At 34.2% G+C, this 14929-nt stretch overlaps 1 protein-coding gene across 3 annotated transcripts in view; it reads left to right on the plus strand.

The window, feature by feature from the left end:
• The first annotated feature begins 12116 nt into the window (after nt 1–12116).
• Nucleotides 12117–14929, plus strand: part of LOC111394814 (protein CELLULOSE SYNTHASE INTERACTIVE 1) — a 12779-nt gene continuing 9966 nt past the window's right edge. The window contains exons 1-4 of one of the 3 annotated variants that reach the window (XM_023020825.1): nt 12117–12363; nt 12854–13002; nt 13760–13833; nt 14507–14850. In XM_023020825.1, the coding sequence (XP_022876593.1) occupies nt 12937–13002; nt 13760–13833; nt 14507–14850 (484 nt within the window). In that variant the 5' untranslated portion in view covers nt 12117–12363; nt 12854–12936. Of the gene's footprint in view, nt 12364–12853; nt 13003–13759; nt 13834–14430; nt 14851–14929 lie in introns of those variants that run through there. The other 2 variants (XM_023020826.1, XM_023020827.1) reach the window with 2 other exon arrangements.

The raw sequence follows: 14929 nt of genomic DNA on the forward strand, positions 1-14929 counted from the left end.
TATTAAGATGGACCCCAAACTTTAACATGGTATCAGAGCCAACCCATGAATTTCAAGATTGGTGTAATCAAGTGAGCCACCATCTTGAGGGGGCCTGTTAAGGTATTATATCTCACATCGAATGATGATGAAAATAAATACCAATTTATAAAGGATTGGACTTCTCCACTTAATAAGGTTGACCTTATTAAGATGGACCCCAAACTTTAACATAGTGGTCCTAAAGTAGTAGATTCATATCCTATGATTTTAAAGACTTCAGATGTGTTCACTATGGTAAATTGGCTTATTCTAATTAAATTTTTGCACTAACGCATCATTTTGTGGGAGTGACAATACGATTTGAAGTCACCGTATGGGGTAACCATTGCTTGTATTAGAAATTAGGAACTATTTGCTCTTATGTGATTAAAGTATTTTGTCCTTTGATAAAATTCATTTATTACCTTTGTGGCATACTTTGTTTTGGAATTGCTTTGGTTGATTGACATACTTCGTTGTTGCCTAATTAATTCGTTAAAATACCTAGATCTTACTCGTTCGAATATTCCCTTAATATGAGATTATGAATCTCACAAAATCCTGTGAATCTAAAACGGTGTATAATGCTTATATACCTATGACTACTTTGTGTGGTTTGGTTGTGATTCTGTGCCATTTTTTGGATTGATCTGTAAAAATGATACCTCACAATTTTGATTTGGGAATTTTTAACGAAAAAGTTAATTTCTCTATATTGCAACAAAAGATGAGAGGTATTTCGCTCTAACAAAATGTTTCAAAAGCTATTAAAGGCAATTTTCCTGTTGATTTAAAAAAAAAAGAAAAAAAAAAGAGAAAGCTGATGAGCTTGCCTATATTTCAATCAATTTACACTTGTTTGACGATGTATTGAGGAAAGTGGGTAAAATGGAAACCACAAAAAAACTTTGGACAAAATTAGAAGACTTGTATATACTCAAATATATTCCAAACAAGCTTTACTTGCTTGAACATTTTTTCAGTTTTAAAATGGATCATTCAAAGAATCTTAATAATAATTTAGACATTTTTAACAAACTTGTTCAAAATATTGTAAACTGTGAATAGACGGCGTCAGAAACCTATAATGTTATAATTTTGTTTAATTCAATTCCTAACACTTATAAAGAAGTTAAAAATATAATCAAGTATCGTATGGACACTTTGACGCCTTAAATTTTCATTGACACTCTCAAAAGCAAAGAGATGGAGATTAAAGCGGAAAAACATGATAAGAAAAACGGTGAAATTCACATGGTAAGGGATAGAAAACAGTTTAGGCAAAACAATTATGAAGGGTTCCATGGTAGTAGCCAATTAAGTAGTAATAGCTGTAAAAAGAAGGGCAATGGTAGGTCTAGATCAAAATCTAGGACTAAAAATAGAAAATGCTATGGCTGTAGGAACACGAGACAATTTATAAAAGATTGCTATAAAAAGAAAAGTAAGTTGAAGGGTAAAGAGAGATGAAGTATAGGTGTTGTCTTTCATTTCCAACGTTGATGACAGTGAAGTATATATGATCACAGGTCTCGTTGCTTATCTTGCTGAATTGAATTTAACTGCCAAGGTCAATTGAATCTAATTACTGGATACCTAATTCTAGTGCATCTTTTAATGTAATATCACAAAAGGATTGGTTTGAAAAATTGTACGAATCAAATGATGGGCATTTTATTCTATGTGACAATTCTGCCTATACTGTTGCTGGGATTGGTAACATTACTTAAAGTTCGACACCAATTTTGTGTATACTTTAAAAGATGTTAGATATTTTTCAGAACTATCTAGAAACTTAATCTTAATAGGGAGACTTGAAAAGGCTGAATTTATTGGTAAAATTGGAAATAGAGTTTTAAGATTGGTTACTGATGTTCTTGTTCCCATTAATGGAACCAGGAGAAATGATATTTACATCACTATTGGAGAAGTGATAGGAGGCCTAGATTTTCTTATCTCTTCTGTTAAGGTCAATTACACACATAAATGACCCAATAGACTTGCACACGTAGGTCTTAAGGGTCTTAAACTCTTTAATGAAAATGGTGTTTTTGGAAATGATTATGTATTCGATTTGTCTTTCTATGTTTACTATGTGCTTGGTAAACATCATAGATCTTCCTTTTCCACTAGTGTTCATAAAATTAAAGATATGCTTGAATATGTACATTAAGATCTATAGGGTCCTGCAAGTAATCTCACATCGGATAGAAATATGTATTTCTTATCTATTATTGATAATTACCCGAGAAATGGGTAGGGTTTATCTTTTAAAAGATAAGTCAGATACTTTCTATAGTTTTAATACTTGGAAAAGACAAGTTGAAAACCAAACTGAAAAAAAGATCAATTTTTTTTTATAATTGATAATGTTTTAGAGTTTTGCAACACTGAATTCACAATATGTGCAAAGAAAATGGAATAACAAGGCACATGACTATTCCTTGCACTCCTCAACAAAACGGGGTAGTTGGGAGGATGAATAAAACTATATTTGATAAAGTGTGTTGCATGATATTAAGTTCTGGTGTTCAAAAGTCATTTTGGGGTGAAACTGTTATGACTACCTTTTATTTGATTAATTTGATTCCATCTGCTGTATGGAATGGCGATACTCCTCATGAAAAATGAAACCAAATGATTATTCTATACTTAAAACTTTTGAGTTTTGACTGTTTTGCCTTCTCTCATCAGAGTGAAGGAAAGCTTGAATTTAGAGCTAGGAAATGCATTTTTCTAAGTTACCCAGAAGGTGTTAAAGGTTACAGGTTACGAGCTAGAAGCCAAAGGGGGTTAAGATCGTTGCCAATAGAGATGTCATGTTTAACGAAGCTGAAATGCTTGCTTTAAGATTGAATCTGAACCTGTGAATGAAGAAGAAAAAGGTGAAGAGAGAGATCAGTTCAAGGTGGAGTTAAGAAAATTTAGCACATCTGTATCTACCATCCCTAATGAGGTGGAGACTCAGGTTGAACAACTTGAAATGGAGAATAGAGAGGAAGCAGTGATAGAAGAGCATCTTGAAGTAGAAAAGCCTTTAGCAAACTATAATTTAGTTAGGGACAGAGAGAGGAGACAAACGAGAGAGCCTAGGATATTTTGATATGAATTCAAGTTAGCTTTTGCTTATACTAGCTATGAGGATCTAGCTGATAGATAGCCAAAAACCTTTGAAGAGACAATGAGAAGTGAACAATCACAAGAGTAGTTTAAGACAATGAAAGAGAAGATGAATTCTTTAGAAAAGAATCAAACTTGGAAACTAGTAAGAATAAATCTACAATTGATTATAAGTGGGGTTTTAAGGTTAAGGCGGGTACTAGTGAATCTGAACCCTTAAGATTTAAGGTTAGGTTAGTAGCCAAATGCACACAAAAGGGTGGTGTTGATTATAACGAGATTTTTCACCAGTTATTAAGTATACTACTATTAGGGTCATGCTTATTTGATTGAGAATTTGAACAACTTAATGTAAAAATTGCTTTTTAAATTGTGAACTTGATGAGCAAATATTTATGAATCAACAAAATAGTTTTAAAAATAAATTAAAATCTGATCATATGTGTTTTTTGAAAAAACCTTATATGGCCTAAAATAATTACCTAGACAGTTGTATAAAAGATTTGATTATTTTTTACTCACTATAGGATTTTAAATGAGTAAGTTTGATAATTGCCTATACTTCCAATATGATGATGTCAACAATAACTTTGTGTTTTTATTGTTGTCTGTGGATGATATGTTATTGATTAGTTTATCACCAAAATAGATAAGTAAGATAAAAACAAAGTTGAATGGTGAACTTGACATGAAAAATCTAAGTAAAGTAAAGAGAATTCTAGGTATGAAAATTGAAAAAGATAGATCATATTCTGCTTTGTTTCTACATCAGTCGTCTTATGTTTTAAAAGTGCTGAAAAGATTTGACATGCATGAATGCAAACCTGTTATGTTACCTTTAGCTAATTATATTGTATTATCTAAAGATCAGGCTCCATGTAATAAAAAGGAAATAGAATACATGAGTAAGATTCCATACTCTAATGTGATTGGTTCTATTATATATTTGATGGTTTGTACTAGACCAGATTTAACCTTTGCAGTTAGTACTCTTAGTAGATACATGTCTAATCCGGGTTCCTAGCGTTGGGAAGCCTTAAAATGGATGTTAAAATATTTAAAGGGAACTAGTAATGTAGGTCTAAAGTTTGACGCTAATAAAGAAAGTCTGAAATTGAAAGGTCTTGTAGATGCTGTGGTACGAACCCGTGAGCAACGAACACTCACGAACCCAAAGCGAGATTGCCACAGTTCCCAAGAACGCCAATAATCGTCAGTTTTGGATTTAATCCCTAAACAATGAACTAGGCAACCATAGATATTTTAAATTTACGACCTCCTAATCATAAGGTTTACGAATCTCACCCAAATAATTGTGAACGCCACAAGACTTGTTAAATCTTGATAAGTTCGATAAAGTGAAGCATCACACCTCGAACGAGAGAACACTCAATTTTCATTCAACATAAAACTTGTTACAATATGAAATAAAGGAACTATTTATACTAAAACCCTAGAAAATAATATAAAAAAGGAATAAATTCTAAAATCCTAATTTAATAAGGTAAAACACGTCTCCTAATATGGCAAAAATATCAAAGATACGTCTTCTAGTTAAACTTGGAAACTCGTGAATTTCTGGCTCGAAATTAACTGTGCGACCGCATGGGCAAATTCGGTGTGGTCGCATGGTTTAATTGCTTGATGCCCAATTTTTCCCTATTGGCTTCTGTGTGACAGCATGAAGGTACTGCCTTGCAGTCGCATTGCTATTTAGTTTGGCTCCGACTTCAGCTTCATTCACAAGCTGTTCCACATTGATTTAGACCTTGGCCCCAACGTCAAACTTGCACTTTGGATCATCGACTTCGACCTCATGTACTCTATGGCTCAGACTATTGATTGTATTGCTTGAATCAACCCCATTTGGCTTGCAATTAAGCTTGAATTTTGATTTTAATCCTTTGACCACAATCAACAAATTCTCGATCGATTCGGGCCTACTCCAGATCACATCATCCCCTCTCTTTTCGGAAGGATTCGACCTCGAATCCAAAGCTTGAACATCTAAATTGTAGCCCTTATCTCCAATTAATGCAAGTATGTGAAATGGTCCACCGCCTCTAGGATGAAATTTGGACCTCTTTTGACTTCGAATCCGCCTCTTTCTTAAATAAATCCAATCATCGTCACATAAATCAAAATGATTACGCCTTGACGTTTTCTTTTTGCAAGTATAGGATGCCCCAATAATAACTTCAATAGATGGATCATCTTGCATCCTCACTATCCTCTTTCGCATAGGTACTTGTAATAATGACATTCCAATGGATGCAAGTTTCCCGACATATCGCCTTAGCATTTCAATCCAGTGCATATGAATTCCTTACATGGCAATTGTTGTACCTCCTCAGGGATTACAAATTCAACTTGAAGTGGTATGACGGTGTCCCAGCTAGGATGTTGTTGTTGAATGTCATCCTCCAACTGATGATCAATCCTCGGGTTGTAAGGGATCCCAGTTGGCTCACCTTCATGGGGTAAGTTTTCAAAGTCTTGCAAAATAGATATAGCAAAGCTAGTAAGGAAAATGTTAGTTTTCTCCAACGACCCCTCAACTTCACGCTCCCCTTCATTTAAGCTCACTTTCAACTCCTCCTTCCCCATCGAAGATTCTTCTTCATTTTCTTTCTGCAACTCTAGTTTCCCTTTTTGATTTTCACGCTCAATTTCTTTTTCACCCTCTTGTGGCATTTTTCCTTTTTCCTCAAAATCAACCACCTCATTATTTTCTCTCGAACTCTCTTTTTGTGGAATATTTTTCTCACCCTTTTCCCTCAATCTCCTCTCTGCATTATTTTTTACCGTGCATTGATCCTCATATGCTTGTCATGGTGTCAACGATGCAAGCTTAATATATCTCCCATTCTTGGTAAAACTATAGCGATTTGTGACTCCATCATACCTCGCCTTCCTATCACACTTCCATGGTCTACCCAACAAAATGTGACAAGCATGCAATGGAATGACGTCACACAACATGTCATCGTGGTACCTTCCAAGTGAGAAACTTAACTTCACTTGCCTACATACTCTAACCACTCCACATTCATCCAACCACGACAACTTATAAGGTTTTTGATGTGCCATCATTTTCAATCCTAATGATTCCACAACCGTATTGCTAACAAAATTAGTGAAACAATCTCCATCAATAATTAAACTACATACCTTGTCTTCGACATGGCATCTAGTTTGAAAGATCTTTCCCCGTGATTACTCCACATTATCCAATTTGATTGCTGTATTGATAATACGCTTCAACACACTTGTTTCTCCCACGGTCGGGCTATCAAATTCATCAACAAGATTTCTACACCGCTTTTCAATCATATCCATCCTATCTCCCAAATCCACCATCATCTTCTCAAATCGTCGCATCATCCTTTCAGTTATATTGAATTAAATTCCAATTGGGTTGTGGGTAAGACTCGGGAATTTTTAAAGACTCAAGAATTGGATAGGAATTTGGAACGAATTATGAAAATTTTAGAAGTGGTCTTGAATTTCTGACTAACCGAACAACTTGAAACTTTAATATAAATTCAAGAAAGTGATTCTTGAATTGGAATATACACAATAACAAATTTTTTTTTGAACAGTAACCTGTGAACAGTAAAAAAAATTTGTTTTAATTTTTTTTTACTCACTAGATAGAAAAATAAAAAAAGACTCAAATGCAACAAACGGAAGCTGATTTTGATGCAAATTGAGTCCAAAAACTACTTTTGAATTTTTTTTGAAATTTTTTTGAATCTAAGACTCAAAAAATAATACTGACTCGAAGAACAGCAAGAAGAATAAAAAAAATGAAAACTGACTCAACAAGAAGGAAAAGATATAACCTTCGATTTTTGGAGCCTAATCTCTGATACCAACTGATGCGAACCCGTGAGCAACGAACACTCACAAACCCACAACGAGATTGTCACAATTCCCAAGAACGTCAATAATCTCCGGTTTTGGATTTAATCCCTAAACAATGAACTAGGCGATCGTAGATATTTTAAATCTACAACCTCCAAATCACAAGGCTTACAAATCTCATCCGGATAATTGTGAACGCCACAAGATTTGTTAAATCTTGATAAGTTCGGTAAAGTGAAGCATCACGCCTTGAACGAGAGTACTCTCAATTTTCAATCATTATAAAACTTGTTACAATATGAAATAAATGAATTATTTATACTAAAACTAAAACCTTAGAAAATAATATAAAAAAGGAATAAATTCTAAAATACTAATTTAATAAGGTAAAACATGTCTCCTAATATGGCAAAAATATCAAAGATAAGTCTTCTAGTTAAAATTGGAAACTTGCGAATTTTTGGCTTGGAATTAATTGTGCGACCGCATGGGCAAATTTAGTGCGGTCGCATGGTTCAACTGTCATGCGGTCGCATGGTTCAACTGCTTGACGCCCAATTTTTCCCTGTTGGCTTCCGTGCGACCACATGAAGGTACTGCCTTGCGGTCGCATTGCTATTTAGTTTGGCTCCGACTTCGGCTTCATTCACAAGCTGTTCCACATTGATTTAGACCTTGGCCCCAACATCAAACTTGCACTTTGGATCATCGACTTCAACCTCATGCACTCTGTGGCTTAGACTATTGATTGTATTGCTCGAATCAACCCCATTTGGCTCGCAATTAAGCTTGAATTTTGATTTTAACCCTTTGACCACAATCAACAAATTCTCGATCGATTCGGGCCTTCTCCAGATCACATCATGCTGACTATGCAGTGGATAGAGATAATAGAAAATCCACTTCGTCCTACGTGTTTACTTTGTCCAACTCTTATGTTAGTTGGAAATCATGGTTACAATACATAGTTATGCTATTCACGATCGAATCAGAATATATTGCCACCACTAAAACAATTAAAGAAGTTTTGTGGCTTAAAGGTTTGCTGCCTGAACTCTGCGTTCTAAATGATTACGTGATAGTGTATTCAAATAGTCAATTTTCTATATATCTTTGTGAAAACTTTTGTCTTTCACAAATGCACTAAATACATTGATGTTAGACTATATTTTATTAGAGATATTGTATCACAAAAAGTGATAAGAATAATCCTCCGAACATGGGCACTAAAGTGTTGTCATTGGTGAAATTTAGAAGTTGCAAAGACATTCTAAACATTGGTAAAGGTAACTAGTTTTCAATTTTATCGATTCCCAATATAGGAAATATTATTAACAAGTGAAAATGTTTCTTTGCAGGTCTTTTGACATCAAAGTGGATGTTTGTTCGACAAATTGTTGTTAAACGACCTCTCCGTGCTATGATGTAACTTGTTATGTTTTTTCTCAGTCGGCATCGATCAAATGACTGAACGTTAAATCAACACCATAATGAAATAACCTGATCGAAAATTGTTTTGGACCATTTGAAGTAGCCTAATTTATTTAGAGGTTGTTTGACGGAGATTAAAATTAGATTTTTAATAGATTTTGATAGAAGTTTTCGAAATATGTGGTTAAAAAGTTGTGGGGCTCATGAAAGATGTGGTTAATATTGATTGTTAGACTTTGATTCAGATTAAAATCTGAGCCAAACACTGTTTAGGGTTGCTTATGGCCCATTTCACTTACTTGGACGGCTAATATTGAGTAACCCACTTAACAGTCCACTTACCTCCATATTGGGCTCGACCCATCACTATACCCTAATTAATACCTATATATCTTGGGCTACCTCGTCTCTTGGTCATATGATTTCGCTCTCTGTCTCTCTTCCTTGCCTGTGATAACAGGCGGCTCTCTATGTGATTTTTGTCTACTGCTTCCTTCACTGCCTTTGTGGTTATTTCATCTTTGTGATTATATTTTTGTTACACATCCAAAGTGGGTGAACAAGGAGCAACCATGATTGAAAGGTGGTTCGAGGGATTTTGGGTTGATTTCATAGTGGTGTCAATTATTGGAGAAACTGAGCCTGGTTATAGCCTTGGTGACCTTCTCTTCCGCTCAACACACAAGGAGGAGGCGGTGTATTGTCATATTCATTAGTGCATGTTGCTTCTTGGTTGAAGGTGTGTTTTTCTCTTTTGACACACAGCACCACAAAACATGGAAATATTGAAACACACTAGCCCAGAAATTTTCTGTACTGATTTCTATTCAACTATTCTAAGTTCAAGTTAAGGAGACTGACCAATATGGTGATGGAATTGAATCTCTCATAAATAGAGTCGAGAGCCTCTTGTCTCGAGGGAAACTCTGTGACGCTGCAGTGGTGTTAAAGGCAGCCAGACATTAGAAATTGTTGGCGACTGGGTTAGGCAAGACAGAGCCATCACTGAGCAAGCTTTGACCGTCCTGCAATCATACGCCACTTCTATTAGCCTGGCATAATTTTCAGCTCTATACATTCACAGCAAGTTTATTATCGTCCTGCCTAAGGAAATTAAGTCCTTTTATTTAACCTCTAATGGTTTTCTGTAAGTCATTGCAGAGTTTTTCTTCTGTTCCAATACAGATAATCATGAAATAGAAGTCCAAAATCAAAGATGATGAGTTGTTAAACGCAACTGCAGTTTAGAGATGCATTGTAGACAATTATTTTTAATGCCCTTTGCCATAGAGCAACCTATTACTGTATTTTTGTCTTGGGAAGCTGGGATTTAGTGAAACCGGAGAGGCATTTTCTTCCTTCGCTGGTGGGGAACTCCAGTTTCAATTTCTCCATTTCCATAAAGCATGTAGGTAAATGTGGTCGACTAGTGCAGAAAATGTCGAGAAAGAAAGTCAAGAAACGTGCCTTTCAACTGACAAAACCACCAAGCTTCTTTTTTGGGGGGTTTGTATAATAGTATGTTTTTATATCAGTTGATTAGAAAGTGTCGTGATGATTAAAATCTTCATCATGTTTGACAGTTACAGATCAACTTCCATGGCTGGCACTTTGAGGAAATAAACAGTATATGTGTGTAGGAGAATAAAATTTGTAGTGATTGAGCTGGTCTGGCCTGGCCTTTCATGTTCGCTTCATAGCTGGTATATGGCATGAAGCCCCAATCATTGTTTTATGTCATATGCATCCTGCTTTTGTTTCTTTAATAATCTCACCACTTTTGGGAGCACAATCTTGTAGGAGTACACGTTCTAATATGTTCCTTATGAAGGAGATTCCATATGTGTCCACTTAAATCTAATGATTTTGAGCCGTGTAAGATGTGATTATCCATCAACAATCCTATAAATTTGGAGGGCATTCATCGATCTCTAAATCAATTCGATTCGTTGCACAATATTTTGTTAATTATCGAAAGTTACGAATTTGTAGGACATTTACTTAAGAAAAATTATTCTATGTATATTTGTTAACGTTATTATGTAATTTTTAAGTAGTTAGAAAGTTTTCATCATGTTAATTTTAGTCTTCAATAAAAAAAATTAAATAGGAGGATGGTACGTGACTTCAATGTAAATTAAATGCAAGGTGTATGAGAAGACCAACAAATTGCCCGTGAAGAAATACCGAATAAAATCTCATAGCAATTGAATCATCCTAACTTTATACTCAGTGTCACCATTGCCATCCAATCTCTTTCCAAAAACAAGTCTTTATTTAATTTTAGTTTTCTAATTTTTTTTAAAAATAAGTTTTTATTTTATTTTTAAAATGTTTTTAAAATAATTTTTTAGTTTTTTTTATGAAACCATTTTTTTTAATAACTTTTCATTTTAATTTTATTTTTCTAAGTAATGTTTGATTTTTAAAATAAGTTTTTATTTTATTTCACAAACTTTTTTTTAAAACAAATTTTTATTTTTATTTTTTAAGTAACTTTTTTAAGTTTTTGTTTTATATTATTCATTTAAGTAACTTTTTTTAAAAATAAGTTTTTATTTTGTTTTTGATTTTTAAATTTATTATATATATATATAATGTAAAGTTATCATTTTACCCCTTTCAAAATTAGTGAAAAAGGGTGAAAAGAAATTGAGTGGCCATGGTGATACTAAATATAAAATTTGGTGGCATGATGAAACAAAATCAAATTAAGTGATCATGATGATATTAAGTATAAAGTTGGGTGACCATTGGTTGATTTAACGCAGATATGTATTATTCAATTATTTTAGTGGAGGTATGAATGGTCAACCTGTATTGTTAGACAGTGAAACTTAGTCCCATTTTGACAACTATTAAAAAGAGTTTTTTTGGGAGAAAATAAATTTTGAAATGGTAATTTTTCAGAGAATATGAAGTTAAAAAATAAAAAAAAAATTGAATTTATGTGCAACGTATTTTATTGAGAGAATGTAGATTTGAAAATAAGTTTGATAAAAAAAAGAGTTTTGCTTTAATGGTTATCAAATCGGGGCTTCATTTTTTGTATAGCAAATTTGAGTTTTGTTTGATTGAGTCCAATTTTTGATTAAGAATACATTTTGGAATAGTAGATTGATAGAAAATGTATGGTTAAAAAATAAGGAAAAATTACGAGTTTTTTTGTAATATTATTTTATAAAAAATGTGTAATTTAAAATAAGAGAAAAAAATATATTTTAAAAATAATGGGAATCAAACAAAGGCTAAGTGATTTAGTGTTTGTTTGGCAGAAATTTTGATAATTGATTTTTTTACCGCTAGAGATAAAATGGGTCTTATCTGTGAGAAAAAAATCCAAAAATGACAGTTGAAATAGTGAAATAACGATCAAAAATTTGATTTTAATTGACTTTTAAATTCTAACAAACAAGCTCTTAGATCATTACAAGTCTGGAGCGAATCTTGTAGAGCTTGTTATCAACTAGAAAGGTAATGGAGAGCTCCTTGTCTAAACAGAACCATATTTTGTACGAAATCCATGAAAGAAAAATCTATTTCAAAAATTTGAAATCTCAGGATATTTGCTTTCAGTTATTACTTTTTAACTAGTCGTCTCTCAATGAGCCGAGCTGGAGCCAAAGCCGAAAAACAAGGAGCCTTCTTCCAAATCTGTCGGTGAACCAACTCCAGTCCAGCACCCCACCTCTCTCTCTCTCTCTCTCTCTCTTTCACACACACACACACACACACACGTACAGATTCCTTGTGTCTTACTCTTTCTCAGTGAAGAGGCCTTTTATCTTCCTCGCTTATCTCCTACGAAACCCATTCTCAATTTGCATTTCAACAAATTGATTTTTAGAAATCTGTCTACATTAATTACAGTACCGACATTCATGCAGAAGAAAAATTTATGTTCTTCCACCGAATCTAGAAAAGGTTTAATCAATTTCCCGTTTCTGCTATATCTTCTTCTTAATACGTACTATACTATGCATACGTATAGATTTGGCTAAAATTAAGGATGGACATTTCTGGCCGAATATCCTGCGTTGATTTTTGGTAACGATGTCCAATTTCATTTCCTGAGTTGTTGATCTAGTGTTTTGCTGAGGAAGAGTTTTGATGCGATTTCTTTCTTCTGATTTTTCTGTATTTGATTTCTGATTGCGTGAATCTAGTCAACTTAGCAATTTTTAGTTTTGAGCTTCATTCACTTTTAATTCTTATGGACTTACTTAAATTACTGTTGTGCGTTCCAATTCATTTGATTTGCTATGCGTGATTTGGCACATCACTTTTGTTAGAACCCAGATTAGTGATATTTTCATAATGGATTTGATCTGTGCTAACTGCCTGATTTCTTAATTTTTATTATTATTCAGTTGTGTAGTTTTTTAATGGACTGAATTGTACTGTTGTTGACTAGTGCATTCAAAAGGAAGCCGCTCTTAGCGCTTGGTTGAGTGGGAGAGTCAGATCTGAAGTGACGATCTCGAGATCACAGCAAAGATGGCGGCAACACTAGCTTGGACATTTTCTGCCAATAATGGCAGCATACCTGCCGCTAATGGCTTGGTAAATTCTTTAATTAGTTATATAAAATATCAATCAGAAGCAAATCTTGGAGATCTACTCAATTCGAGATGTGAAATCAAGAATTGAGACTGTCATGTTTGTGCTTTTGAAATCTAAGTTAGATTGCATCCATTGATTGCTGACACCTACTCATTAAGATTGTTCCTTTTTTAGTCTGATTATTGTCTAGTTGTCTTTATAGTTATAAAAGTGCTCTTGATCATCACTATGCTCCGAGAATATCTTTTACATTATTGTGAGAAAGTTGGATTAGGGAAGGGTGATTTGTCTTTAGCTTTACTACTGTTTTGAATATAAAAGCTCACCTGGGCAAGAATTATCGTTTTATGCTGAAATATCTGTTCGTGCATTTTTGAAATTACTTTATGATTATGTCAAGTGCAGAAATAATACTTCTCTAATAAAAAATTTATTGTAGAAACATATTCTTCTGAACATAGTTTGGTGTGTCTCTCTCTTGCCTAATACTGTTATACAGAGAGTTAAATGGTGTTTTTTCATCGAAGATTGGAAAATTCCTGAACATCACAGTGAGATATCTTTAACCTGGATAAATATTGTGATTTGCCTATTCGGATATAGCTTTAATTTGAGAGAATCTTTGAAGTATTATAAGACTGAAAGATGTGTGTAGTTTATGTTCTATATTTGTTTGCTCTTATGCACCTGTGTATTCCACCTCCTGCCTGTATCTCTAAGTATTCTCTCTCACCATGAGTTTAACTTATTGTCGCAGGAGAGAAATGGGGATGCTAAACCTCATGACTTGGAGACTTTAACTCCCCACACACTTGCCAAAGTGAATTCAAGGTCTGTTGCAAAATATCACCTTAGTTTACACATTCCAGTATTATTCTGCTGCCGATGTTTTGATTTACTAAGCTTTTGGCTATAAAGAATGTAATGATATGCAGTAAGCTTTGCGCCCACTCTTTTTAAAATACATTTGCTGAGAATATCTCAAGACCCACTGTTATTATCTGTTACAACCGTGTGTCATCCTCGTACTTGCTCCTGATATGGGGCATGTTTTTCCTTTCGGACCATAACTGTTATCTAATTGTTATTCCACCTAATTGTCTGAGAGTTTGATAGGTAATTAGGCTTCAATAGAGACTATATGCAAGTGTCAACTACGCTATATGGGCACCTCAATCAAGTAGATAGAATCACAAAAACATCAACTGTGCTTCTCTATATGATTTTCAGGGCTTCTCACTGTTCTTTTTTGCATTAATAGACATCATTTATCATGTTAAGAATCTAACTTTTATCCTGCTTCCTGCGGTGCCTCTCTTGACAACCATCATATTTTACATTTTTACACTGACAAAAGTAGTACTAATATCAGTCAGCTACCACTTTGTAAAGGCTTTTAAAAAAATTCTGTACTTCACAATTTTGCAGATATCAAGGATTAAAGTTTGGTTAATTTTGATGACAATCAAAACCTAAGAACTTTCTGTTCTCTCTCTGCCTGCAGAGATCGGAGTAGTATGGAGGACCCAGATGGGACATTAGCAAGCGTTGCCCAGTGCATTGAGCAAATGCGGCAGAATTCCTCATCACCCCAAGAAAAAGAGAATTCATTGATTCAATTGCTTGAGCTTATTAATACACGTGAGAATGCTTTTAGTGCAGTTGGATCACATTCTCAAGCAGTTCCAGTACTCGTATCTCTTCTTCGGTCTGGATCCCTTGGGATAAAGTTGCGGGCTGCTAGCGTTTTAGGTTCTCTGTGCAAAGAAAATGAGTTACGGCTCAAAGTATTGCTTGGGGGTTGTATTCCACCATTGCTTGGCCTTCTCAAGTCAAATTCAGCTGAAGGTCAAATTGCAGCAGCAAAGACCATATATGCTGTTTCTCAAGGTGGTGCTAAGGATCATGTTGGCTCAAAAATTTTTTC

The sequence above is a fragment of the Olea europaea genome, chromosome 5 (genome assembly GCF_002742605.1).
Source record: "Olea europaea var. sylvestris chromosome 5, O_europaea_v1, whole genome shotgun sequence".
Classification (NCBI taxonomy): domain Eukaryota; kingdom Viridiplantae; phylum Streptophyta; class Magnoliopsida; order Lamiales; family Oleaceae; genus Olea; species Olea europaea.